We start from the raw sequence: 26,399 nt of genomic DNA, 5'->3' as shown, positions 1-26,399 counted from the left end.
ATATATATATATATTTATAATTGATTTCAAGAATAAATGCAAAATTAATTCTTGATTAAATAATTAACTAGAAAATAATTAAAATAATAGGTCATCAAGAGATTTATATAAAAATTATAATATCTATAATTACATAATGTTATCTATCATAGATAGCTAATTAATAACGTTTTTCAATTCGATTTTATTGAATACTGCCGAAAAATATATTTGTGATGACAAGAGGAAAATTGATAAATCTTTAGTATTTATTTAATATTCTTTATCGTATCATTAATTAGAGGAGGACATGTGTACGTTTAACACAACATTGATATTCTATTCGTTGAAAATGGAGAGTTCTTCTTATTACCAGTGCCACTTTGTAGATCAGATGATTCTCGTACTCGGTGTCTAGTCGATAGTTTTCTGCGTCCAACACACAAAAATCACAAATACTATCTACCGTACCATGGACGCTCTCCACAATTTAAATGATAACGAAACTGTATCTATAATATGTCACGAGTTTAATCACATAAAAAAAAACAGAACAACAATCTTTCATATAAATGTATGATGTTTTCGTTACATAATCTTTTAATTGTTCTCTAGAAGAAGCTAAGCTGTGGAAAAATTATCGAAAGTATATGCTATGCTTTTGAACTAGACGTGCATAGTGTACCGTAGAATACATATATCGATGCGAAAAAGTCGGCAAATGGCAATTGTTCGTATTTTGAGTCGCACGGAGATACGATTATGTCAAAAGAGAGAGAGAGAGAGAGAGAGAGAGAGAGAGAGAGAGAGAGAGAGAGAAAAGGAGGGAGGAAAAGAAAGATGGAGGAAAATAGTGTAAAGTATAGGAGTTCGATTATCATTGGGACACATACCCAAATCGTTTAACCACACCGCGACTTTGAAGTACGCTTCATCCATTAACGCAATCACTATTGCCAGCAACACCTTTGGCACGTAGCTTAGCCAGAATCCATAGCCTCCTGATTCGAGATGTGCGTCCCACCAATCCTGTAAGTCAAACAAGTCGAAAAGTTTATAGCATAAATTTTATATCAATCTTCAGCTTTCTTTTTTTAAATATATAAATAAATTAAATATAAAATGTATAATACATATATATAATTTAAGCCCAAGTGACAGAAAAGTACATATTTGGATTTATAAATTTTACAATTTAAATAACAATTTAAATCAGTACATTTGTCGCTTTTCTATTTTCAAATAATAAAAATCTTTTTACGTAATCCTATTATGTAATAAGTCTTTTAAAAATTTTAATATAATCATTTCCCTAATTCGATAATCAATTAAAATCTTTTTACGATTAATTATTAATAACTATTCAATGCACTTATACGTACCTGTATCTGAAAACTCAGAATCATAACGATGAAGACGAAGAGTAAACAGATTGCAATGATAGGCACGCTCACGAAATATCGAAACATATTTCTTCGCCACCTGGGATACGTCGGTTCCAGCCTACCCGTCACTGGTGAAACCTCTAGTGTTCCCTAAACACAGTTACGGCTGAATTAATTGAACTGATCAAATTTCGAACAGGTTTTACAAATGGATTTTTATTTGTCAAAAATTCCTCGCAGTATTGCCTATATTTTCAATTGTACGGCGTAGCAAAAGCATGTTCTAGTCTCATAGCGCTGTGCAGGTGTAGACGCTGGAGTAGCACTACGGCATCCATGCCGATCATCAGAGTGCTAAGGCTTAAAAATGTTCGAAAGGTTCTTACTGTAAACAGAGGTCTAGGCTCGACCAATAAATCGTCCCTCTGATCCAAAGTGCCCCACCTGTACGCCAATTCCGCGCCCCTTCTTTTCCATGTCTCCAGGTATACGGTAGCCCATATCACGTTGAACACCGAAAACAGAACGTACGCCACGTCCTCCACCGCTTGGTTCCTGCCAATGATGCCGACCTAAACAGACGAGATCTGATTGTTACTTATTTTTTAATATAAGTAAATTGCCTCTATGAACCTTCGCGGTTTATTAGTACGTAAATAATATATTTATAAGGCGATAAGATATAATTTGCAAGAATGTACTTCCAAAGAAGTTAACTGCAAACGTTTTTATTCTGAATTTGAGTCCTCTTTAATGCAAAAATCAAATATAAACTGCTATGCAATTCTACTCAAATCCAAAGTTGAAACGTTTGCAGTTAACTTCATTGTAAATACATTCCATTTGCGAATTATATCTTATCGTCTTATAAATCCATTACATGATTAAATGTTATTATTTAGGCATTAATAACCGCGGGGGCTTACATAGACAATTTACTTATGTTTGATTTATTTTTTTAAAGCTACAAAACTATTTTTATTTTAATTTACTTGTTTTTGCTTGAATTTCACATCATTCCGTTGTCTGGAAATTAGTTTATTTTAAATCTGAATTTACGTTTTGTTTTATTTCGTTTATTGAATAAACGGGATTACATACTTTTAATCGTTATTTAAATCATAACGATATACGTGAGATATATATATATATATACATACCCAATATATGACACCCACTGCAGCTGGAACGATCAAAGCGGTAGTGTAGTGGCCGAGCCAGGCAAAGTACATGGTGATTTTCACCCCGAAATATTTACAAATATCGTCCAATGGTTGGGGGCTGAGGAACGCGCGGACCCAGCTCCGTTGCAGTTTCTCTAACGCGGGTAATTCGTGAAGAGGGAAGACCTAACGAAAGCACATATCGTGTCACAGTATCTTCCTTTTGATGAGACGAGATTCAAGGAATCTTATTTCATCGAAGGAGATGTGAACCTGGTATGGCAAAACTAATATACATGTATCATACCTGAGAAATAATACCAGATGAAATGCACTTTGGGATAATTGCTTGACCCTCCACCATCTTAAGACCGGCTAGACTATGGAGATCTTGAGGACCGGCCCTCAGAGTGTTTAGTAAGTGCAGTACTAGGGACTGCCTTTCCTGGGTAGTGAAGAATCGGACCTCGTCGTCGCTACCCTCGAAGCAGTTGGCCTCGGAGCCGACGAACTCCTTGAATCCTCCACCGAACTCCTGCCTAAGGGACTTTGGAAGATGCACCTCCTCGGCGGCCTTGAGCAGACTGTGAGCCGATAAAGTTATATCTATGCGGCTGTTCTTAATCGTGCGTTGTACACTTGATTTCTCAAAGTATGTTTTTTTACTCTATTGAGGATATTTACACGTTAAATGGTGCCGTGATGTAAAACCCGTAACTGTCCGACGAGGCATGATGTCGCACGTGAACTACTAGCCCCGGGGTTCCAGCCCGGAGCCGACCTAAAAGCCACATCAAGGTCTCGTCGTTTGCCCCGTTAGGGAACATCATGACTACGTCGCATTCCTAAAAAAGTCAAATTATTGAGCTTCTTGTGTAGTTTACGTGACAGAAAATGTGATCGAATTTACAACGTCTACTTTTCAATATAATCTTTTTATCTACCTACATATAGACAGATCTATATACATATGGATATGTATCGATATATTTTTAATGCGAATATATAATAATAAATTAAAAACAAATACGACATTTTATAAAAATAATTCGTACAAATTTAAAAAGTAATTTTTATTCTACATCTATATTAGTAATTGTTAAAGATTGTAAAGAAAAAAGTTTTGAAAGAGCATATCAAGTTTATTCAACTACTACAAATCTATTTAATACGCTCCCCGAGGAATAGTTCATTGGTCTTACATGTTGTTTCGTGAAATATTGGTGATTTCCACAACACGACCGAAAAAAACACTCGTAAGTTTAATGCTGTGATCAAGTAGTTACGTGCATTACTAGGTCAGCAGTATTATCGGAGTATCGTTGTACGCGCAAATTGGCAATACCAAACGCTATACCAGCTGGATTTCAGCCAACTTATCCTGATCCTCGAGCGTTAAGATTAGATGTAGAGACCATTGCGAGTAAAATAAAATCGACATTATATTTAGGGAAAAAATAGTTAAATATACATACATGTTATATAACTAAATAATCCTACATATATACTGATTAATCCTGCATTACACACAAGAAAATACTTATATCATTATTCTCGATTTACTCTTTATTAAAATACATTTTAATAATATTGTACCAATAATTTCTTTTCTTCCTTTCTCTTTTTTTTTCTATAAATTTGCTCAATTCAAAATGCTGAATAGAAAATACAGTTTTTCAATCCAATTGCATTCAATTGAATCTAATTGAATCCAATTGAATTCGAAAAAAAGTTTTTGATATTTAAAATACGCATTTGAATAAATAAAATTTCAATTTATTTTAATTCATTCTCGTTTACTAGATGGTTAAAATCGTTATAAGTAATATTTCATAAACTAACATATTCAAGATAAATTCACTTCACATCGTGCTAACACGACAAAAATCGAATCCGCAATTTAAGACGGACTAGTAGAAGAACAAACAAAATGGTAGAATCAACAATGTTATAGCTTGGAAGAGTAAACATCGCAATACACGTAAAGTTATTCGGTATCCGCTAATAGCTTGGTTAATGTATATGATCGATATTATTACAGAGTGTTTAATTCGATGATCCAATTCAAAGGAAATAAATTGAAGAATAAAATTCAGGCTTAGTATTTTTATTAATCATGTATCAATGTGTTTCTTTTATCAGATTAGATTGTCACAGTGATATTGTCCAACCACGCTGTATAGAATGATTGATGAAGATAGTCACGTACACGAGGAAGAAATAGACATACCTATCGCTAATGGCATCACACAGACACTAACATTATTGCTGTGACCACGGCAGTCAAGTGTTAAAAGGGTATTAGACAAACGATATTGCTTTACCAGAACTAACATTGTCTTTCAGTATAAAGTATTCACGTATTAAACTCATATAGAATGATCGATGAAACGTAGCGTACATCTCGTTCTTTTAACGTTTTAAATAATTGATCTGTATAAACATTCTTGTTACATCAAAATTACTGTGACATTGACATGATATATATTTCGAGTCTAATTTGGAAATTTCTGAAATAATTAAAGTATTATATGCAGCAAAGCGTTTGCTAACTAATATTTCGCTAAATTTGATGTCAAATAATATTTCAAGTCAAGTTCCATAATATTCACAAGAACACCTTTATTAAGTTATTTAATCTAAGCATTACTTTCAACCAACAAGTTATGAAGTTTTACATTGCTGGTGTGATGTCGACTGAAAGATACGAATTTTCGTTGAGACTTCCATTCGCGAAATCGAATTATCCACGACGTTGAGCGAATATTTAACAGTTTTATCCTTCCTTATCTTTTATATCCATAAAAATAACTTTCTACTTAATTTAGAAATACTTTAAGTACATACCTGAGTAGGAACCTTTTGTATCCATAGGCGGCGGGGGGTCATTAAATGGCCTGTACATGGTATTTTTCGTCTTAAAAGACGGGATGCTATAAACAAAGACATATACATAACCAATGAGATCGTTAAATTTATGTCACATATATCGTCAATTCATATTATGCTTAAACTAAGAATTAAGACTTAGGAATGAATGAAAGTTTCAAGTCTTGGTATACGTGCAGTTTTTGCAAAATTTAATTTTATTCTCGATTATTTATTGACATGACACGTGTGTAATTTCGTTTATTGATTCTCTTTTTAATCGGCATGTGTCGCCTTAACTTCATGTAGGTGTCTATTCTTTTTTAAATCGATTTTTAAATTATTTAGATGGAACCTCGACTTTACTCGAGAAAATAAATTTATGCATATTGCAACAGTTAACGACGATTCCTTATATAGATCATTTGTATGTTTCTGTGTTGAAAATTTTACAAATTGTTACAATAAGAATCGCGATCGCGCGATATTTCTAATGGAAGAGAGGGCATCGATTCCTTTTTCTTTGTGTAAAGTTCTCAAGTATTACTTTTTCCTTTGTTATGTTTTTTAATAAACTATATATATTACTATGGAAAAATAAAAAGTGATAATTTATAGCTATTTTTTACATAGAATATAATTTATATAATATATGAAAGAAAAAATATAGTTCTAGATATCCGGTCTATTATTTCGATAATTTAACGATAGTACTCGTTATGACGCACATATTCCATCAAATTTTGTATACTTTGTAAAGAGTAACTGACGTCAGTTAATTTCAGTCGTAGTTTGATTGTCTCTCTTGTTTGTCAGAAAGGGGACAGAGAAACAATTAAACTACGGTTAAAGTCAATTGATGTGGTAAGAATCGGTTTCTCCGGACACGTGTAACGAAAACCACGCAGTAAATTATTCGCCGTGCAAAGGATGCGCTATTAATCTCGCATACACGAAAACGTGTAATGACTAAAAATTCCTCGACAAGATAAAGTATGTGCGATTACTTTGACCGGAGTCGAAGGTATCTAGTGTAGGCGTGAAGAAGGACATCCATCTATGTCAACCGCAAAACTTTAAAGCTCTCATCGGGATATACTGTCGTTAAACGTCAGTAAATTTCGAGTATGCAAGAACTAGGTTTTTATAGGAATAGTTTTTATAGAAAAAGATGAAATATTTGCGATCTCTTTTACAAAATTTTATATAACATTAGACACTTAATTGCTCAATTTCCATTCTTATTTTTTATCTAAATAATAAGAAATTTTTATTATTGTTCAATTAATGTAACCAATTAAGTTATAGTATAACTGTACGATGCGAAGAAATAATAAATTGTCTACAATTTTGAAGAATTATTAAATAAAGTACTTTAAAATGAAATAAATAATATACAGAGTTTTGCATAAAATGTATAAAATAATGATATATATACATATTTTATTTTCTAATTATTTTTATTAAATTTCTTGTATATATACGAGGATTCTTTTTCAAAATTGCGATTTTATAACGAACAATATTGTAATAGTAAATATAAACCTTAAATTGTTATTCTACAAAGTTATTATTTTTGGAACTTCTCCAATAATGTAGAGACAATGTAGTGTAAATGATGGCAGAGTTCCAGTAGTCAAGCCAGAAGGATTGCTAATGTAAGCGCATACCTGAGTTATTCAGTATTTTGTACCCTGTTATCTCACAGAGCAGGAATATAATTTGAATTATGATTTTCACGATTTCCACGTGCAATATTCCACGTGCGATATTATCAAAGCAATTAGGTTACAGTATTTTATATTAGAGATCTCTTTATAGATCCATTTTCATTTCTTTATTTTTTATATTTACATTCTTGTATGCAATTAAAAAAATTGTATTAAAGTTAGATAGATCAAAAAAAAGAAAATTTAGCGTATGACATAATAATTTAAGCGCAAATATTGATTCTTCTTATACTATGACGAGATAATTCATGTGCAAATATTGATTTTTCCCTTATAAACCTCAAAACTATTCAGTCTATTCAAAATATCGAGAGAGAGAGAGAGAGAGAGAGAGAGAGAGAGAGAGAGAGAGATTCTCGAAACATGTTATGTAATACGAAATATTATGTAATATGAAAGAAGAAGTTATTCACGAAACATTTCTATTTTTCACAAATAAATTATATATGTATATTTTTTAACAAGTAAAATGTTTTATACAAGAAATTAATACATTCTGTCAGTTTTATTACTCTCTTAATTATTAATGCTCCGATGCGCCTCAATTGCACGCGTTCGCGCGGAAACTATTTAAATAATTAATAACTAGCGAGCCATAAGGTCAGAAATTTGCACCTCTGAGATCTATAGAATATACGCCGTGGTTAAGCTGCCTCGGAAGGTCCTCATTCCGAATCCCTTCGGATGAACCGTTGCTGAAATGCTATACCTATACCACTGCATCTCATTTCAGTAGGGGATGAAAACGGAGAGAGAATCTCTCTTACGTCACAGCGTACGTACAGATGTATATATCTATATTTTCGCGCGGGGTGCACGCTATCTACATCTCGCCTACGGACGGTGCTGCACAAAACGCGGAAATTACGGACATGACTACCTTAAACGAGAAATCACGCCTTTCCGTTAAGGACATCGTTTAATTGTTGATGCACGCATCACAGACACCATATTTAGAGAAAATATTATTTTACATGGCAATTATGTGAGACATATATAAATTTTAAAATTTAGACTTTATTAATACACACATTTTTTACAATATGTATTACAATATATAAACTCTTTTTATATTTGATAAAATGTCTTTCTCATACTTTTTATACTTATACTATATATATACTACTTATTGATTTCTTATTTAGAACTAGAACATTCATCCCTCTTTAGCCAAAAATATATTAATCTATTTTATTTTTTATTTTTAATTTGATGAAATTTAAATATTTCTACAAAATTAGAAAACGTAAATATAATATTATATTTTCAAGTAGCTAATAAAATTTTAATTTTAAATTTAATTACTAAAATACAAAATATTTCAAAATTACTGTTTTTTACCATCTATAAATTTTTTTATCACATTAGAGAGAAATTCTCTTTTAATTCGTGCTTATAACACAATCATATTGTCTCATCGCAGTATCTAGCAGCATGTCTCACATTTTTCGCAATTTGTGTCGTTATACATTTCACGTATAATTGCATGAAATCATCGAAAGATTGTTTTTCTTCAATTTACGCGATGTATATTTGTGCGCAGTATAATCCTTCCGAGAAAAATTAACAGGAAACTATTGCTAGCATTGATTGAGATCAATTTTGTTTTTTTAATCCAAATAACATTTTTAATTATCTTTTTCCTTATTAAAATCTTTAATAAATTTTATATATTTTAGTATATCACACAGGCAAGTCTTCTATTCTTGAAGTCGACGAAGCACCCCTACAAATAACCATTTGTATCCCACACAAATACTTTTTTACTCGAGTAGTCATGCTTCATCGACTTGGTATACCCAGAATGAGATCAATGCACTTTGTTTACACTTGCAGTCCGATGACATCGAACAGTGAAAGACTTGAAGGCGCAAGTGCAGCTATAAAACTATAAAAGCTTTTTCATGTTGCGCTTTCTTGAGGAAAAAGCTTTGCAAATAGTTGCAATAAAATTATGTTAAAACATATGAATAGAATAGAATTATCTTTAGATATCTTTAGATATCTTTCTCTGTCATATTAGATAGTTAACCTAGTTACCGTTCTTATATTAAAGTCGCCTTGAATATCCATAAATCTTCATGTTAAAAATTTTATCCTTCATTTTTATACACATATTTTCAATTTAAAAGTTAAAATCTTTTTTTAGAAAAATTAAAAATAATCTAAATAGAATTATATATTCTTCATATTATCTTTTTTAATTTTGTATTAAATTTATTACGTTCCATCTGCATTTGGCTTGTTTTGTACGCTCTTTTCTTTTTTAAAAAATAAAATAAAGTTTTTATTAAAGCAAAAATAGTTAAGATTATATAAAGATTTGACGTAAAGAAATTAGAATGCAAAATGAAGCTAATTTAAAATGTCATAAAATTTTTTATAATGAAATATTAATGCAATAATTATATAACGTAATTTTATCAAAGTAACGAGGCTTTAATTAAAGTTTTTCCAAAAAAAAAACGCGAAAGAAGCATATTTCTCTATTAAACCATATTAATATCATTTTGCATTAAAGCATTTTACGATCGTATTATATCATAATTAATGAAGCCAAATAAAAGTCGATTACATTACGATATATATTATAATTTTCTTATTCAAAATATATTATACAAGCTATAAATTCTTTTTGCAATATTCTTAACGGTGTAGTTATCGTATACTTCAACAGAATATACGCTATATAAACTTCTTCTTTACTTCTTTTACGGATAGGGATGATTTAACTTATAGTTGTCTATCAAAAATTTCCTCTTTCATGAAGTTTTTCAGAATAGTAAGAAGAAATTTATAACATCGAAAAAAAATGTATAAGATTAAGAAAAGTTAAAAAGTAGGATCTTGTATTATATAATACAGATCTCAATTAAATTTTAAAAAAGTTAATATAAAAGAATTCGTTAGATAATCATTTATAGGTAAATAAAAAAGTAACGCATCTCGAATAATGAGATTTTTATCTATTGTTACAAATTCTTTGTAACCGCGGATATCAAATAAAACTATATTCACTGAAATTTGCATTGAAGTCGTGACACCGTTTCGTCATTTTAAACCCACGTACGTTGTTTCAAATCGGCAATCAGTAAATAATACACAATGCAAGTAATGCACAGTGTGTCACATCATTCGATTCAATGCGCAATTGTGATGTGACACAAAAACAGGTCGAGTAGTGGTATTCAAGCAGCAGATTGGGATCAGCATTAACAAATGCTAAGCGTTCTTCTTCGCTTTATGTCTTTTGAGAGTTGGACTTTCTAAGAACTCCGGCGATTCTTCAAACTTTTTTAACTTTGTCATTGCCGAAGTTATCTCCTTTTAATATATCCGAAATTAGACAACTCGAAGAACGCAGTATAGAAATTTATCCCATCTAAAATTTTCCTTTGAATTGAAATTAATTAAACCGCGTCGAGATTTAAGTTTATTTAAGATATATTTAAATTAATTAATGATATATTTAAATTAAATAATATTGAAAAAATTAAAAAATATGTATATAAAACTAAGCAGAATGTAATTCATTCTTTTATATTAGGCAAATTTCGAGCCACGTGTCAAATGAACTCAGGTTAACGAATGTCTCATGTGAATTTTGTACTAATCAAATTTGTTAATAAAACGTTCTTGGGATTCTGATAAAGCCGAAAATTTCGCGGTTGTTAAAGTAGCTAAATTAATGATCTTCATTCTATCGTAAAATTGTACGTTACGTAACTTTGACATTTATCCGTATCCAAGAGATAATATTGTAAATGTTTTCAATGCCAACTTAAACATTTCCGGAGGTAGAGAATTTTTTTAAGCAAATTTAATTTCTGTAATATAATTAAATTTGATTAAAGATATTCGTGAGTGTTTGTAAATAAATATCCAAGACATCTTTACTCTCTAAATCTGAATCAGTGGATAGTCACTAATTACTCAGTGGCATTCTTGGCACTGATAATCAGTGAAGTTCAATTAAAAAAGGAAGAGCATTATATAACTAAAATACTGATATTTGCACATTAATTTCGATCTTTCAATACAGTAATCATTGAATTTAAGCACTAAAACAAGATTAAAAGTTAGATCATATAATAACGATTAGTTGAATTAGGGATCTCACATTTAATTTACTGATTACCAGTGACATATTTGGCACTGATATCAGTGATTATCTACTGATTCAGATTTAGAGAGTACTACATACAAAAATAAAAAAAACACAAAAACAATTCGTTATGTAAGTTGAAGAATGGGTGTATTTTTATATTTATCCAATTTGTGTGACGTCACAATTTCTTTTTGCTTTGCACGCAATTTCCGAATTTATTTCTATGTAAACTAATAATTTAGTGGTAATTAATTTAAACGTTAGTAATTTTTTAAATCAAATATATATATATATATTTAATTTGAATTTTCAAATTATTAATATTATATTATATATAATTGAATTATGTACCAATTGTTTTGTAGATATTATCTAGTGAACTATTTTTATTAAACACACATATATATAACACATACTGCATTCAGCCCACGTGCGAAGGATTCTTACGTAACTCCGGTGCGCGCATAAAGTATGTCGAATGTTAAAACGGGCAAAACATAGAAGTGAGATTTAGCCACAGAAGTGCAGCATTTCGTGGATTGCAGCTATTTTTATAATACAAGACTGACCTTCCATATTAGATAAGTCAATTGCTTATGAAAGGCTTAAAAATTTTATATTATGAAGTCTTCCATCATTAAAAAAAAATATTTTTCAATTTGTTCTTGATTAAAAGTATAACAATTTTATATTTGACATTGATTTACCGTCATACACGTGTAATGCATAACAGAAAATTCAAATTTCGTGACAGATATGTTATTGGGAAGAAGATCCTATCGATTAAACATGAAATAATTTCTATTTCATGTTTTATCACGCGAAAGGATCTCAATGTATCTGCTGTATATTTATATCAACCCGCATAAATGCCATAACAGCAACCATTTCGAAAGTGCAACTGCAACATGGCGGTCTAGAAATATCGAGGTCATCAAAAGGAATTAACATAACATAAAATATGTTTTTTTTTTAAAGATATTTATCATCGTAAATCGAACGCGATGTCATTTTGTTGTATTGCCGGAAACCGCATGAATTCATCTCCTTCAAAAATTTATGTATTATTTAGAGTCTCGTCATGTTCGTAGATACATCAATAGAATGAATCTAGCATACCAAATATATCCATGGAACCATTAAAACGTAAAGATGTGAAAGTAATCGCATGAACGTATGTTTACGTGTTGCTTAATAATTAACGTTAATAATTACGTCAACGTATGAGTCAAATTAGAATACGTACAATGAATATTAATATACCTACACGTAAAAACGTTCGTATTCTGAAATGTCTGGGTACTTTTGTAGGAGAGATTAATAATAAATTCAGTGCAGCAAGTGATTCGATCTGTAGAATTTAAATTTGCCTATGATATCTATCTCTTAACCTGATTGCAATATTGGATGCGACATGCATACGCGATCGAGAGACATGGTATCATAACTTGTAAATCGGTATTCAAGTAGAACACGAACCATCGTGACATCAAAATAACTCCAAAACGATCACTAAAAAGTCACTTTTCAATTTACGATTTATTTTGTCATTACCGTGATTTGTTGTTCCGCTTGGATATTAATACATTGGTATTTTTACTTTCCTACGATTAACTTCATTAAACGAGGCCACGAACGGAGAATGTTCCACTTATCAGGCTGCATTATGGGGAAGGAAGATCGATCCTGATATCCGTGCACCAGAAAGTCAAAAGGAATTCAGGACTAGGTATCCGCAGCAATGATTGGTTGCGCGAGGTTTCGTAAGTGATGATGATACGAGGAACGCGATGATATCGCGAAGGGACGAAAAAGTGGCGCCTGACTCACCCTTATCAAGGGTCTCTCGGGCCGCGTGTATGACCTTTCTGCGACGGAGACCGTCGCCCGCTAGGGCGCTCGTCATCGCGCTGAAGGTCGTGCCGGTGCTAGTCGCCGATGACGCGGTCCTAACATCGTCGCCGTTTGCGCACTCGTTCGTCGTGGACGTGGTGGCGGCAGTCGACGCGCGATGATGGTGGTCGAGGAGATTGATCGGGGACCCCTCGCCGCCTGGCATAATGTCCCGGACTGCCAGGGACCGTAGTCCTTAGCCGGAGGACCCTTGCGCCTCAACTGGACTGTGACTTCTCTCACTACGTCGTTCTCGTCCACCCTCTCCCTCTTTGCTTCACCCTCATACCCACGATTTCGTTGCACCCACCCCTCTTCATGGCCTCGTCACTCCTCACCCTTCACCGCCTATCGTGCCACCTAGCCGTTCGCTTGCACGATCACGACGAGGGGTGAGATCCCTACAAGCATCCCCCCCCATCGTATTTCCGGTGTCGGAATACTACTACCCCCTCCGTGACGTAGCACCATCTATACGAGGGAGGTTGAACTTTGCCGATCGATGGCGATATAAGGATTGGTTTTAGACGAGGCGCGAGATGAAACTCGTTTTAAGAGTAAGGAAAAGTTACTGGAACGGCAACGTAAAATCTATATCTAAATCTTTAAATTAATTCACCTTATAAATTCACTTTACGAAAAAAAAATTTCCAATATATCTGTACTTAAAGAAATTTATAAAACATTTATATCTCTCCTTTTTTTTTAAAATGGATGAAGATTCCTAAGTAAAAGGGCTAAAATATCTTACACTCGGATTGCTTAGGAAAATGAGGAAGGAGCAAAAAAAATGCTTTTGTTTTCTTGCGTTTTCGTATCTTTATTAAAATACTCACACGCTTAACTTACACGTATACTACACGAGTATGTAGTTAAATTAAATAGACTTAGCTCCCTACACATTACTCGCGCAAGTCGAGCTTCCGCGCTTCGATCTCCCTGGAAGGACGCCGGCACACGCTCGGCGCCCTTTTTATAAGCACACGTCGCGACAGACGATCGATTTGCCGCCGGCGACGCAGAATTTCCCACAAGAGGACATCTCTTTTCACTACCGATATCACGTTGGTATTTTGCTTTTAACTCTCCGACACATATAATTTGCCGCGACATCTTGAACGATAAAATATTTTCCGGCAATAAAATATCTTCTCTAAATGAAGGCTTGGAGAAGAGAATATTGATCATTCCTTATGTGTAAAACTTGGTGATCAATTCACTATTCTACTATTGCGCCGTATAATTTAGCTGATATTTTAGGTCAATTAATTTACTAATTTACCTTTTGTGACTTAAAATGAGATTTTTTGTTCATGATTTGATGTGTAATTAAAAGATTTTGTGTATTTCTATGTACGAAAAGCAATCTGAGAAAACATGAAGACATAATTGTAGTTTTGGGCATTGATGAACATGACGACTTTTGACAATTCGATTTGTTAATACGATATATCTCTATCAATAAATAAAAATTATGTAAAAAGTGCGAAAATTAACACTTTTCTGTCCGGTAAAGTTCAATTGAATTATTCAATTTTCAGTTCTTTACTTGGTTCTCCAGAACCTTCAGATCTATTTAAAATCATTATACCTATAAGACGTAAAGATTACCATTTGCAAACATATTGATACAGAAAATGTTGCTAAATTATTCAATATCTTTTACTGTGTTTTTTGACAATAATAGATACTCAATAAACGATTCCCGAAACTTCTGCTTGCCATTTACAGTTTATCTTTTAACGATCGGACAGGAAAGTGCTAAGAATAATCCCACAACCGAATTATCGAATTTCCCTCATCTCACCATAGCATCATCCATCTTAGGCCTCGTCATTACACATCGACCCCTATAACAAATCTCTGTCATGTGAGACACTTTCGTTGTGGTCGAGGTTTTTAGGACCTTGCCCAGCATCGTAGAGTTCGTCCTAAATATGTTACCCATTTGTCTACTCGATGTTTTCGTGGTCGTCGTGGAAGGTTCTGTTATTAAGGTCTCCTCGGACAGTATCACCGTGTTCGTGGTCGTTTCTGGGATCGACGTGGTCGTTTCGGAATTAATAGCGCTCTCCTTCGTCGTCGTCTCTTGTATTTCTTTAGGTTTTATCTCATTCTCTTCAACCTCAACACGTTGCGTCGCATAAATATCCTGTGGAGAGTTAGTCGTGGCGGCTTTCCGATCGATCTCTTTACTTTCTTTCACACTCGGCGCGTGGGCCAAAGCAGTACTATTCGTGTCATAATTATCTGTCTCACTTTTAGCTTCGATCACTTTCGCGATCTCCTCATTTTCCTCGGCATTTTTCATACTGTCGAAGATAGCCTTCACGTAGTCGGAGAGTGTTCTCACAGTGCTCTCGCCCTCGTTTCGCGTAACGGTGCCTGGGATAGGCGTCGTGGTATATGAATTCATGGTAGTTTGTGACCTATCGAAATCCGACGGGTATCTTACTTCGCTCCACTCGGTCTTATGATTCTTCGGGTGCGCCTCGTTATCTTCGACGTTTTCTTGCCTCTTTAACGTCATTATATGTTCCTTCTCTTTACCGATGGCACTTAATTTTTTATCATCCTTTGAAAAGCCAGCCAGTTTCGTTGTGCTATCCTCGTTTTTCTTCGAGATTCCTATTCCATCGGGATAATTTGATGGTAGATTATATCTTTGATTAAATATTTCGACGTTTTCCAAATTATTTTCGCTTTTGTCTTCCTGTGAATTCTTATATGTTTTTGGCTTAACTTCTTTTTGCGCTTCAGTTGTCGCTTCGTAGGACTCATCTTTTGATTCGTTTAAATTTTCAGTTACCGTTGTAACGCGTTCTTCATCAATATTCGCTATCAGCGTCGTATCGATCGGTGTGTAATTCTCTTTTAAGGTTGTAACTTGACCATCATCAGAAAAAACGTACGGAGTCGTCATTGGTGTCGATGTCCAATCGGGTATTTCGGTAGTAATCGAAGTGATACGAGTCGGAATGGAGACTTCATCATTCTTCAACATCTCTTCCAGAAAATCCTGGAGAAGCGATTTCTTGGTCGATTCTGCGGCTGTCGTGCTACTTATGGTAACGGTCGTCGCAATCGGCTGAGCGGTGGTGAACCGCGAGTCGTGAATCGGATTGTACTTGTATTGATCTTGAACCAGACTATTCACCGCAGAATTATAGTGCTGAGATTCGGCGGTGACGAAATCGTCCACGAGAGGTCTCACGCGCACGCGAACTTTTCTTTTCCGGGTCTGAAAAATAAATTTTTTATTTATTCTGCATTGTCTCCTGCAGAATAGAATAGAACAAGAAAGGCTCTCAGTTCTCAGATAATTTAAAGGACCCCGCACTAATTATATGGATATTGGATCCTGATGAAATGAATTAATATTTTTCAAATATAAGCTTGTAATGTGGTGAAGAAGAGATGTCATAGATAAAAGGTTCAATAATGTTTTGAACTATGGTATATTAAAAGTGCTCTGTGAGCACAAGTTTTACATCTTGATACATCATAGCTCTAAAACTATCTACTATTGAACCTTATATTTGTAACATCTTTTGTTCACCATATTAGAAGCTGTGAAAATTAATTCAATTTACCAGGATACAATTAGTCCTTTTAATGCTACATTCGAATTCAGTATTGTTTACATGTTATTTGTGTGACAACGTTAATTATTTTTAATATTTTTTGCAAAAATATTAGAATGCTCTATACTTTTATTTTAGAATATTTTAGAACATTTTACCTTTCTACCGGTAAGAGAATCAGGTTTTATCACTCTCGCGTTGTCATCCATCTGTTTCGTAAAGTTTTCATTTTGATCGCTCCAATCCTGCGATTCTGGCAACGTTTCCTTATCGCTTTGAGATTGATCCTGAAGTACTGTTGTCACTAAATTCGTCACTGTCGTCGTAGCGTTCAATTTCTCCGTGTGATCCTGCGCGTTCGTTTTCCATCCGAAACCATCCATCATTGTGTCCATACTGTCAGCATCGTTTAGATGTTTCTGATAGTCCGAGGAAACGACCATCGTTACCGATGACACCTCTGGTCCAGCCGTAATAATCTCAGGCGCGTTTTTATTCTCCTGATCATTATCGGTTCTGCTTCGGCCTCTTTTCGATTCGTCAGCCACGCGATTCGAAGCGAAGCTCGGCTGGAACGATGTCTTCGACAGCTTCGTGGACCACTGACTTTCGGCGCCGTAAATGTCACCGGTGGACTGCGCGTTCGCATCCGGACGATTTGAGTGGCTATACTTCTTCGGTGAAATACTAGCCAGCTGGGTCTGATCGTATTCTTCACGTTGCGATACTTGTTCCGGCAGATTGCCGAAGTTTAGAACAAATTCTTGAGGCGGATACTAGAAACATACACATTATATTTAAGCAAGTTAAAGGAATGAGATCACTGAAAAAAGAAGTGTTTAATTTTAAGATATTAAAATGTTTTATTCTTGTCTCCATTTTTTAAACACTTAAAGATATTTTAGTTTTAAACATTTCTCTTTTTACAGTGATATATCTCGTAGAAAAATATTAGTAACAATAATTTAGTCAAATATTTATATAGTTTAACACGCTTTCATAATTGTTCCTTTTACTTTAAAAGTGATATAATTCAAAAAACGTTATTTTCGAATTATTACCATTATTAAATTAAGAGAGTAAATATTATACAATTATCAAAAGTAAACTATCTTAATTTCGTAGAAAATCAAAAAGTATGATTTTTAATTGTTACTACTAAAAAAGTATAATTTTTAAAAGAAATTGTCCAAAATTATCATAATCTAAAAAGGATTGTAAAACAAAAACAATATTTGATCATATTAAGTCAGTAATTTTTTGTCAAGTTACAAAATAATTTTTTCCTTTTTTTAGAAAACTATTTTTCTCGTTGTGTTACATTTAAAGTAAGGAAACGATATTCTAAATTACAAGTGAGAAAACAGTTTCTTTCTTTCTATTCGTAACATCTTTATTATATCTAGTATTTATTCTTTCACAACGCGATCTCGAAAGAATTTACTTACGTTTTCGCTATTTTCCTCGTAAAATTGTGTCGGTCTGTTTTGATTTGGCACGAATTGCGGCGCAACGTCGAAATTGTCTTCGTAGAGAGGCTGCTGTCCGCTCGCTGTCACCGGCAGCTGTTGTGACGTTATTCGGGGGTAGTTTTCGTCTAGCGGTAATTCGTTGTTTGCCTCGAGGCCGGATTCCGTGGTTGTCGTAATACGTTTCTTCCCCGGTCGGCGAATTCTTCCTCGTGGTCTCGTCGACTTTGGCTCATCCGGTCTTGTTTTCGATTTTGTAGTATATACGGCATTGTCTGGTATCGTCGTCGCAACAGGTACAGTTTCCGTCGAAGTGCTCGTTGTTGTCGTCGTGAATATTTTCGTGGTTGGACGACGATTTGAGGTTTGGTATTTTGGACGATTTTTTAAAACGTGTGACGGGCTCGACTCCACCGCTGTTTCGTCACCGTTGGAAAGGAAGTGCTGTATCTATGGCACGTTTATTAGTTTTTATTTTTGTTTTTATTTTTCAAGCTTTTTAAAAAATTGATTTAACATTGATTAAACATTTTCTGCGTTATACAGTATTATATAAAACATGCTTTTAAAAACTGCTAGTTCGATCAAAGATTATATTATTATAGCAAATATTTTTTAATTAATATATTTTTTCTTAAAAAATATGAAAGTTCTTGAAAATACTACAGAAAAAGTCGTTGTTCAAAGATTTATTTATTTTTCTGTGTAAAATTATTTTTTCTTTTTCTATTATATATTATATCTATTATATTTATTATTATATATTATTTTATGGAACGTACCTCGGACAAAGCGGGTCTGTATGTAATGGGTGCTTGGAATCTGGTATCCACTGGATGCACTGGATGCACCGGTTGGAAGTTCGGTGGCCTTATGAATCCGTAATCGAGATCCTCTTCTACCGTTCGAGCTGTCGTGGTTGTCGTCGGTGGTGGTATAGTTGTGGCGACCAGTTTTTGCTGCTGTGTCGAGTGTATCTTTATGTATTCGTTACCCTCGGTTTGTACTTGCGACCCGTGACTTTGTGGACGCACGCGTGTCCTCGTTCTCGATCCATCGCGATGCCGATGACCGGTGCTACGACCGGAATCGTTGTTCACAGCGCTGAAACGTACGTACTCGTCCTGAGAACCGCGGGGTCGCGTTTGAATCGCAGAGTCGTGATGAGTGCGACCGCCTCCTAGACGAGCTCGAACTCGTTGACGTATTATTACGGGCGCCGGAGTGGTTGTGCTAGTCGTGGTGATCTGAAATAACAGAAATAATCATAACGATACTTTTTAACTTTGCACGTTAAAAAATCAAACCTTATACATAAAGAAAGTAAAGTATAAATGTTATAGAGAGTATAATATTTATATAAATGCATGTAGTATTTACATACAAATTTTAAAAAATTTATTTAATATATATAATATATCAATTACATATTTTAGTTAACGAAATTTAAATTTGTATAGTAAAATTTTATTTTTTTACGGAACATTTCTGTAATATTTTATTATTTTTATGTATTAATTGTATAAAATCTTTAATTAGAATTATATGTAGAAATTATAATTAATTATAATTTATCGTATTGCTGGTGAAATTTCGTCACATAAAAATGTCTAGAATATATAACTAAACATTTGTATAACATTAAAATAATATTATTTCGATTACACATACTTCCATAAATGATGTCTCTGTCGAGGGAATCTGTAATTCGTAATCCTCCTGCTTGCTTTGTTGAAGTGGAACAAAAATCGGTGATGCATTTGGATCAGTTTCTATCGCTGTACTCTCGAGCTTGCCGACATTATAATCTGGTTGAGTTGGCATCTCATAAATTGGAGAATATCGATGTTCCTCGCCGGGCGTTATTTGTGGGTCCACTGTTGTGGCCAGATTATAGTTGGTCTCTTCCTGGTAACGCGGATATTCTTTGGGTCTCTGAGAAATCGTTTGGTCCGAATTCTCGTTTGCAATTTGATAATTGAATCCATTCACCGGAGTCTTTTCGAGTCCCGATGGCTGGAAGTTATCACTCTGATCGTACACTGCGTCTTGTTGCTGATAGCGCGTTTCTTGAGGGCTGTTTTGCGGGTAATTTTGACTCCTGGAGTAATCATCGGACACTAAAGGCGTGCTGTGCTGGACTTCGTGCAACGGCGGATAATTCTCGGTCTGCATGGGAGCAGTTGGATAATTCTCCGGATAATTATTCATCCCTGACAAAGGAGTTTCTTTCTGCTGGAAACCAGAAGCGGGTCCGCTCGGCGGCGAGTACGTGTCGGGAGATACATTACTTTGCGAATCTCTTTGAGAATAGTTCTCGAAGTTAGCTGCTTGAATGTTGTGATTTTGAACCTGGACAAGTTTAAGGAATAATATTTATACAAACAACAATGTATAATCTATGTAGCAAGCTAACGTCATTTGTTATCATTTTGACGTTAAAATTACATTTTATTACGAATAATATAGATAATAATAATTATAAAATATAATATCTATAATCATATAATTATTTATCGTATAATTATAATCACAAATACTACAAACATTTTTTCTGTATATCTTAAAATATGGAATTTTCACGTTTTCTTTCTTTCAAAATCTTGATATTCGAATATTATAAAGAATAAATAAGATTAAAAAATTAATCGTACCGCGGACTGGGAATTCGCTCTATCTCGACTTCTGAACTTTTGCGTTCTGGATGTTGGTCTTCTGTGTTCTGTGTTTGCATTATATTTCTGTGTGGTCTCCGGTGTTTTCGACTTCGTTGGTTCATAAGAGGAATCGTGGTAATCTTCCGTTGTGGTCGTAAATCTAGACTTGGATCGATTATACGTTGGTCTTCGGGTTGGTCTTTCCGTTCTATTACCAGGTGCCTGAGTCGTTCTAGCTCTTGTAGGTACGATTCTGCCTCTATACATGATCGGATATAATTCTAATATATTAACGTCTCTGACATTCACGATTGAAAAATTTTTACGCTCTACTTAAACTTAAACCATCAATTTCGATAAAATGACATAAGAGTTTTATGTGGAAAAATTTTATGTTATTCTAACGCAATATAAATTACAACACATATATACTTAAAAATCAATAAGAAAATTTTGAAGAACATTACAGAAACTTGAATTATTTATATTATTAAACATGAATTATATATTAAATTGACTAATATGAATATTTATTTCAAAAATTTAAATAACAAAAGATATTTTATACAATAAAATTATATTAAAAATATTGTGTTACACATAAAGTATTACAAATAAAATTACACTCACCTTCCTCGTGGTCTATAAGTTGTGGAGCTTATACGAGTAGTCGTTGTTGGCGTCGTAGTCGTGGTCGTTGTCGGTGGTGGTGTCGAAGCAATAGGAAGATTCCTCTCTTGCTTGTCTAACAAAGAATTTACCAAACCCGGCAAGTGCGGAGAGATTGGTGGTAATTCAGCTGGTAAATTATATTGTGTTGGTCCTGTAGGTCCTCTGACATCATTGGCATCGTACGATTCACCTAGATTGGACTGGGAATGATATTGTTCAGCGATGTATTTCTGAGGTTCTCTTTGCTGTTGGCCCAGCTCTTGATTGATGAGCGCTAATTGGGCCGCCAGATCCTGCTCTTTTGTGGAGGGATCGTGTGAACTTACTGACCTGTCCTGGAAATTTGGTGTACTAGAATAGATTACTTCCTGTCTATAGCTGGGTGTCGTATCGACTTTCGGAGGCTGAGTAGTAAGTTTGGTAGATTCTTGTTCGTAATAATGCTTCGGCTTTGTTTTCGCGGTTGATTGTTCGCTGTAGTATGCCGTGCTGACAGGAGACGGTTTATTGTCGTAATATTGTCTGAATCTGAACTTTGAACTTGAAGACGGTGTTGAATAAGCGGACTCGTATTTAGGACTGCTGGATTCCGGGGAAAAATTTTGGATGGTCGAGGAATCATAGGATGCGGTGGTAGCGATGGTTCCGCTTTGATCAATGTCACTGTAAGAATTCGGCTGGATTAACGGCGTCGGGTTGAGATTTTGTTCTTCCGTCGGAGCATTCGATTCCGAGGATGTTTCCGATAGGTTATTGATAACGACAGAACCAATGTGCGGCGCTGGGAAAGGTATTTTAGAATAACCCGGGGGTGGCTCGAAGCTTAGCGGAGCGACGAAGAAAGGCAGTTTGTCGACTTTGCGTTCTACTCTATTATGATCGATCGATGACAAGTAGGGAAGATCGAACTTTGCATAACCGTAAGGAGGGTCCAAGTTTGACGGGCCCACGAATACCTGCGGACTATTGGAACTGATGTTCTCCAAAACGGCAATGGTTTTCGCATCTTTTAAGATCTTTAAGACGTCAGTAACCTTAACGGTATCTAATCTGGATGTGGAACTGCCCATGTAAACGGAGAGGGGTGGCTGATTAGGCGATGGTGTGGTAGTGACCTCGCGGTGATTTGACTGTTCCTGATATTGATTGACTCGTGGACGTTGCCTGCCGCGAATCTTTTTGATCCTGGTGCCATCCGTAAGATGCTGGCGACGTGGCTGTTCACGGATTAAAGCTTGGGACTGGGAGTTTTGGAAACTTGGATTGGTGGCCCGTAATTGCTCCTCCTGTTGACTTTCCAGAATTCTCTGCTGCTCCAACTCTAGCTTCTGTTTCTCCTCGCGTTGTCTGGCTTCCTCTTCGCGGCGTTTCTCCTCCTTGATGCGAAGTTCAGAAAGCCGTCGTCGTTCGAGCTCTTCCTGCCTCTGTTTTTCTCTAGCATCGCGAATTCGATCCAATTCTCGTTGCCTCGCTATTTCCTCCAGCCTTTCCAATTCCTTTCGTTTCTTTTCGGCCTCTTTTTGACGTAACAATTCTTGTTCTCTTTGAAGGGCCTCTTGTTGCAATCGTGTTTTCCGTTCGAGCGCTTTCTGCTCCTCGTTTAATCTAGTGAACTCTTTTGCGCGTTCCTCCTTTAGGAATTGCGCTGTCTCTTGGTGTTCCTTCTGGATTTGCTGCAATACTTGTCGCGCGAAGGCTTCTTGATCGGGCGAAAGAGAGGTTTGATCGATACTTGCTTGGTTCTCTCGTTGAGAATGCTGTTGGCGAACGGGATATTGTTTCCTTCCGCGCCCCTTTTTCGATTGACCTCTTTGCGCCAATGTTTCCGCCGGGACATATACTAGTTGAATCTGCAAAATGTTACATTTACTGCTATTAAAATGTATGTATCTTCAATTCTGGTTTATCGAGCTTTTATGTTTTATAAAAATAAAATACTATATATAGTATATTTTAGTAGTATATTTTTAATATACAATACTATTGAATTTAATAAAATCAAAGATCTAATGATATCTTTTTCTTGGAATACTTACGAAATATTTATTTAACATATATTTTACAATATAGTTGAAAAAAATATTGACGCAATTAAATTTTGTTGTTGTTGCATTATCAAATATTAATTGTATTATTATTACATATATGTATTATTGTTAGATAATAATATTATTAAAATTATCTATAATAAGGATTATGAGCGATAAAATTTGAGATAAAAATCAAACTTTGTTACTTATTTTTTTATAAAATCCAATATTTGCTTACATCAGTCATTACCGTAAGTTACGCTTTTGTGTAAGAAATCAGATCAATTTATGATTTTACTTGTGCGTTAGTTCCGGTTTCGCTTGGTTGATATATGAATCTTGAATAGTTTTTACATGCTCTGATTCTGTTTAATCTAACAATACTATCGTAGAGATAAGAATTGCTCAATGTTTGTTAATTTGTTGGAAAGAAAGCTACGTGAGAATTTTATTGTACGAACCTCCTCCTCCTCATCGCCCACGCTTCCAATCAGAGAAGGTTGCTGTAATCCTTGCCCTTTCAAACGTTTTCCGTCTGGTCTGTGACTTCCTGGTTTCGTTACATAAGTTTGCGGTCCTACTTGCGCGTTTTCTTCATTGTCGTAATTTTGACCGTGTTGCAATGTAACTTGACTCTGAACGGGCAAGTTCGACAATTCTTGATTCTGATAAGCTTGTCCCGGTCTTTGGAAATTCTGGGGAGGATGGACTGGCGGAAGTGCCTCCGAAGCTGGTTGCGGGGGTATCAAAGCTTCCGACTCTAATTGAGGTGCCGATGGCAAATTACCTAAAGAACTTGGCGGTAGTTTCTCATCTTCAGCGTTACTATAATCGCCGGGCGAAAACGGTTGAGTCTGTAAATAAATGTAAAATCAGTTGAGAGAAATAAAGGAAATCAGTTTAATTGCATACAATTTTTTAAACCTTATTAATATATTATAATATCTGTATCATATATATATATATATATTTAAATAATACGTTTAAATATGTATTTTTTATATAAAAACTTTTTGCTAAATTTATTTTTTTTATATAAATATGGCTTCAATTAAAAAAAAAATTTTTTAATTTATAAAGGAAGCTGTACAAAAAAAAGCAAATTCTTCAATGTTTATATGATGAAATTTTTTATAAAAAAAATAAATTTAAAATCTTACATTCTCTCTACATCGAAGCTAATCTTACTTGAAGAAGTTGTTGCTGAGTTTTGAGTTGTTGTTGCAACAGAAGGAGCTTTTGAATACTCTCTTGCGTTTTCTGCAGCTGAATCAGCTGTTCCTGATATTGCTGTTGAAGGGCGGGTGGTAACGAGATTGTTTGGATTGGATTCGGTAAATGCGTGCTGCTAGACAGAAGTCCGCTTTCCGCGTTATTTCGCTGCAATTGAGCGGATGCAGTCCCTGGATTAGCCAGGGGAATCCATTCACTGTTAGATATTTGTCGTGACCATCGTTCAGCCGCGCATCCATCGAATCCGCCTAACAACGTTAGGACGATGAATAACGTTGATATGAAGCACCTCCGAACAATCTAAAACCGACGATATCGATTAATTGATCACGGAGGAATTAACTTTGACGACGGTACGTACACACACACACACATATACGTTACATTGACAGCGTAAAATTGCTTCGATTGATTTTGCACAGTGAATATGGGTCAACATCGACGTTGATTCGTTTTGGCGTAATTTTTAAAATAAAGCATATCCGTGTGCGCACATTGTAAGTGATGTAAACTTCAGTTTCGTATTACAAAATAAATTGCGTACTATACACAACGTATATAAAGTTACAAATAGAAATTTATTTGAAATTCAGCAAAAAGTCAATCGTTTAAATCAAATTTAACAGTCAAAAGTGTGAAAGTTAATTAAATGATTAAAATACAAAATGACTATCTACCTATTGAATGATAAATAAATATATTAATAAAAGATATATTTTATTATATAATACAGAAATAGAATCGAGTTATTTCATGTATTAAGAAACAGGATATAAAGTACATTAGAGGGTATAAAAACGTCGTAATGCTTCGTGCAAAATGTAACAAGAAATCAACCGCAATTTCACTGCTATCATATTGAGAATAAGTAATCGAGATCATGGACCGATGAATTGGCCACGACTTGATAGTTTTAATAGAACCTGCGGTTTCATAATACGTCAAAGCTGCGACAAAGCTGCGACAAACAAGCGTACGCACGTACACAATACTAATAATTACTTCCGATATGAATCCCGATATTATTTCTTGTCAAACGTTTCATAAATAACTTTCTATATTATAAAATCTTTAAATGAATTATTTCCTCATTGAGGGAAAGTTATATTGTTCTACGAGTAGAGAAGAGATATCTGATAGAAGAATAAAATTATCGAAATATATTGCGAATACATTTAGTACAATAGTATTATAATTGTGTCATCATTCATTATTGAATGATCTTTATTTTAATATTAATACAGAGAGAATTCATATTATTATTCTTATTTCTTATTTAATTAAATAATATTTAATGAAAAAGAGATTGCTTTTCCTTTTATTATTACACAATTATATAAATTTTAATTGATAATGATAAGAATAGATAGTCATTAGAATTTCATTTATTTCCTTTGTTTAATTAATTATATAAATTGAATTAAAATGTTATATATATGTTTTCTATATTGTACATAGTCGGTATTTAAATGTAATTAGGTGATAAAAATGTATTTCCTTATATATATATGTTTTTTTTTTATATTAATTAAATTATATTATCGAAATAAAAGTATTAAATTTTATATCTATATATTTACGCGTAATTAAATTGAATTTTTATTTTTTTATAAAATAGAAAAATTGTA

The 26,399-nt window shown here is 34.1% G+C and overlaps 2 protein-coding genes across 5 annotated transcripts in view; both read right to left on the bottom strand.

The window, feature by feature from the left end:
• LOC108750974 (anoctamin-8) overlaps positions 1 to 13,360 on the bottom strand; it is a 21,585-nt gene extending 8,225 nt beyond the window's left edge. For all 4 annotated transcript variants that reach the window (XM_018490857.1, XM_018490858.1, XM_018490859.1 and 1 more), the window contains exons 1-9: positions 13,064 to 13,360; positions 5,375 to 5,460; positions 3,212 to 3,372; positions 2,835 to 3,111; positions 2,525 to 2,713; positions 1,751 to 1,936; positions 1,362 to 1,514; positions 873 to 1,008; positions 353 to 408 (exon numbers count right to left, since the gene is read on the bottom strand). In XM_018490857.1, coding sequence (XP_018346359.1) covers positions 353 to 408; positions 873 to 1,008; positions 1,362 to 1,514; positions 1,751 to 1,936; positions 2,525 to 2,713; positions 2,835 to 3,111; positions 3,212 to 3,372; positions 5,375 to 5,460; positions 13,064 to 13,292 — 1,473 coding nt within the window. In that variant the 5' untranslated portion in view covers positions 13,293 to 13,360. The remainder of the gene's footprint in view (positions 1 to 352; positions 409 to 872; positions 1,009 to 1,361; positions 1,515 to 1,750; positions 1,937 to 2,524; positions 2,714 to 2,834; positions 3,112 to 3,211; positions 3,373 to 5,374; positions 5,461 to 13,063) is intronic.
• Positions 13,361 to 13,954: 594 nt separating this feature from the next.
• The window catches only part of LOC108750973, a 24,134-nt gene continuing 11,689 nt past the window's right edge, over positions 13,955 to 26,399 (bottom strand). The window contains exons 2-10 of the mRNA XM_018490856.1: positions 24,727 to 25,071; positions 24,000 to 24,392; positions 21,467 to 23,358; positions 20,834 to 21,095; positions 19,851 to 20,531; positions 18,962 to 19,426; positions 18,159 to 18,629; positions 16,869 to 17,486; positions 13,955 to 16,367 (exon numbers count right to left, since the gene is read on the bottom strand). Coding sequence (XP_018346358.1) covers positions 14,925 to 16,367; positions 16,869 to 17,486; positions 18,159 to 18,629; positions 18,962 to 19,426; positions 19,851 to 20,531; positions 20,834 to 21,095; positions 21,467 to 23,358; positions 24,000 to 24,392; positions 24,727 to 25,071 — 6,570 coding nt within the window. The 3' untranslated portion in view covers positions 13,955 to 14,924. The remainder of the gene's footprint in view (positions 16,368 to 16,868; positions 17,487 to 18,158; positions 18,630 to 18,961; positions 19,427 to 19,850; positions 20,532 to 20,833; positions 21,096 to 21,466; positions 23,359 to 23,999; positions 24,393 to 24,726; positions 25,072 to 26,399) is intronic.

The sequence above is a fragment of the Trachymyrmex septentrionalis genome, unplaced genomic scaffold (assembly GCF_001594115.1).
Source record: "Trachymyrmex septentrionalis isolate Tsep2-gDNA-1 unplaced genomic scaffold, Tsep1.0 scaffold40, whole genome shotgun sequence".
Classification (NCBI taxonomy): domain Eukaryota; kingdom Metazoa; phylum Arthropoda; class Insecta; order Hymenoptera; family Formicidae; genus Trachymyrmex; species Trachymyrmex septentrionalis.
Note: the sequence above shows the minus strand (reverse complement) of the source record. Positions and strands in the feature narration are given on the sequence as shown.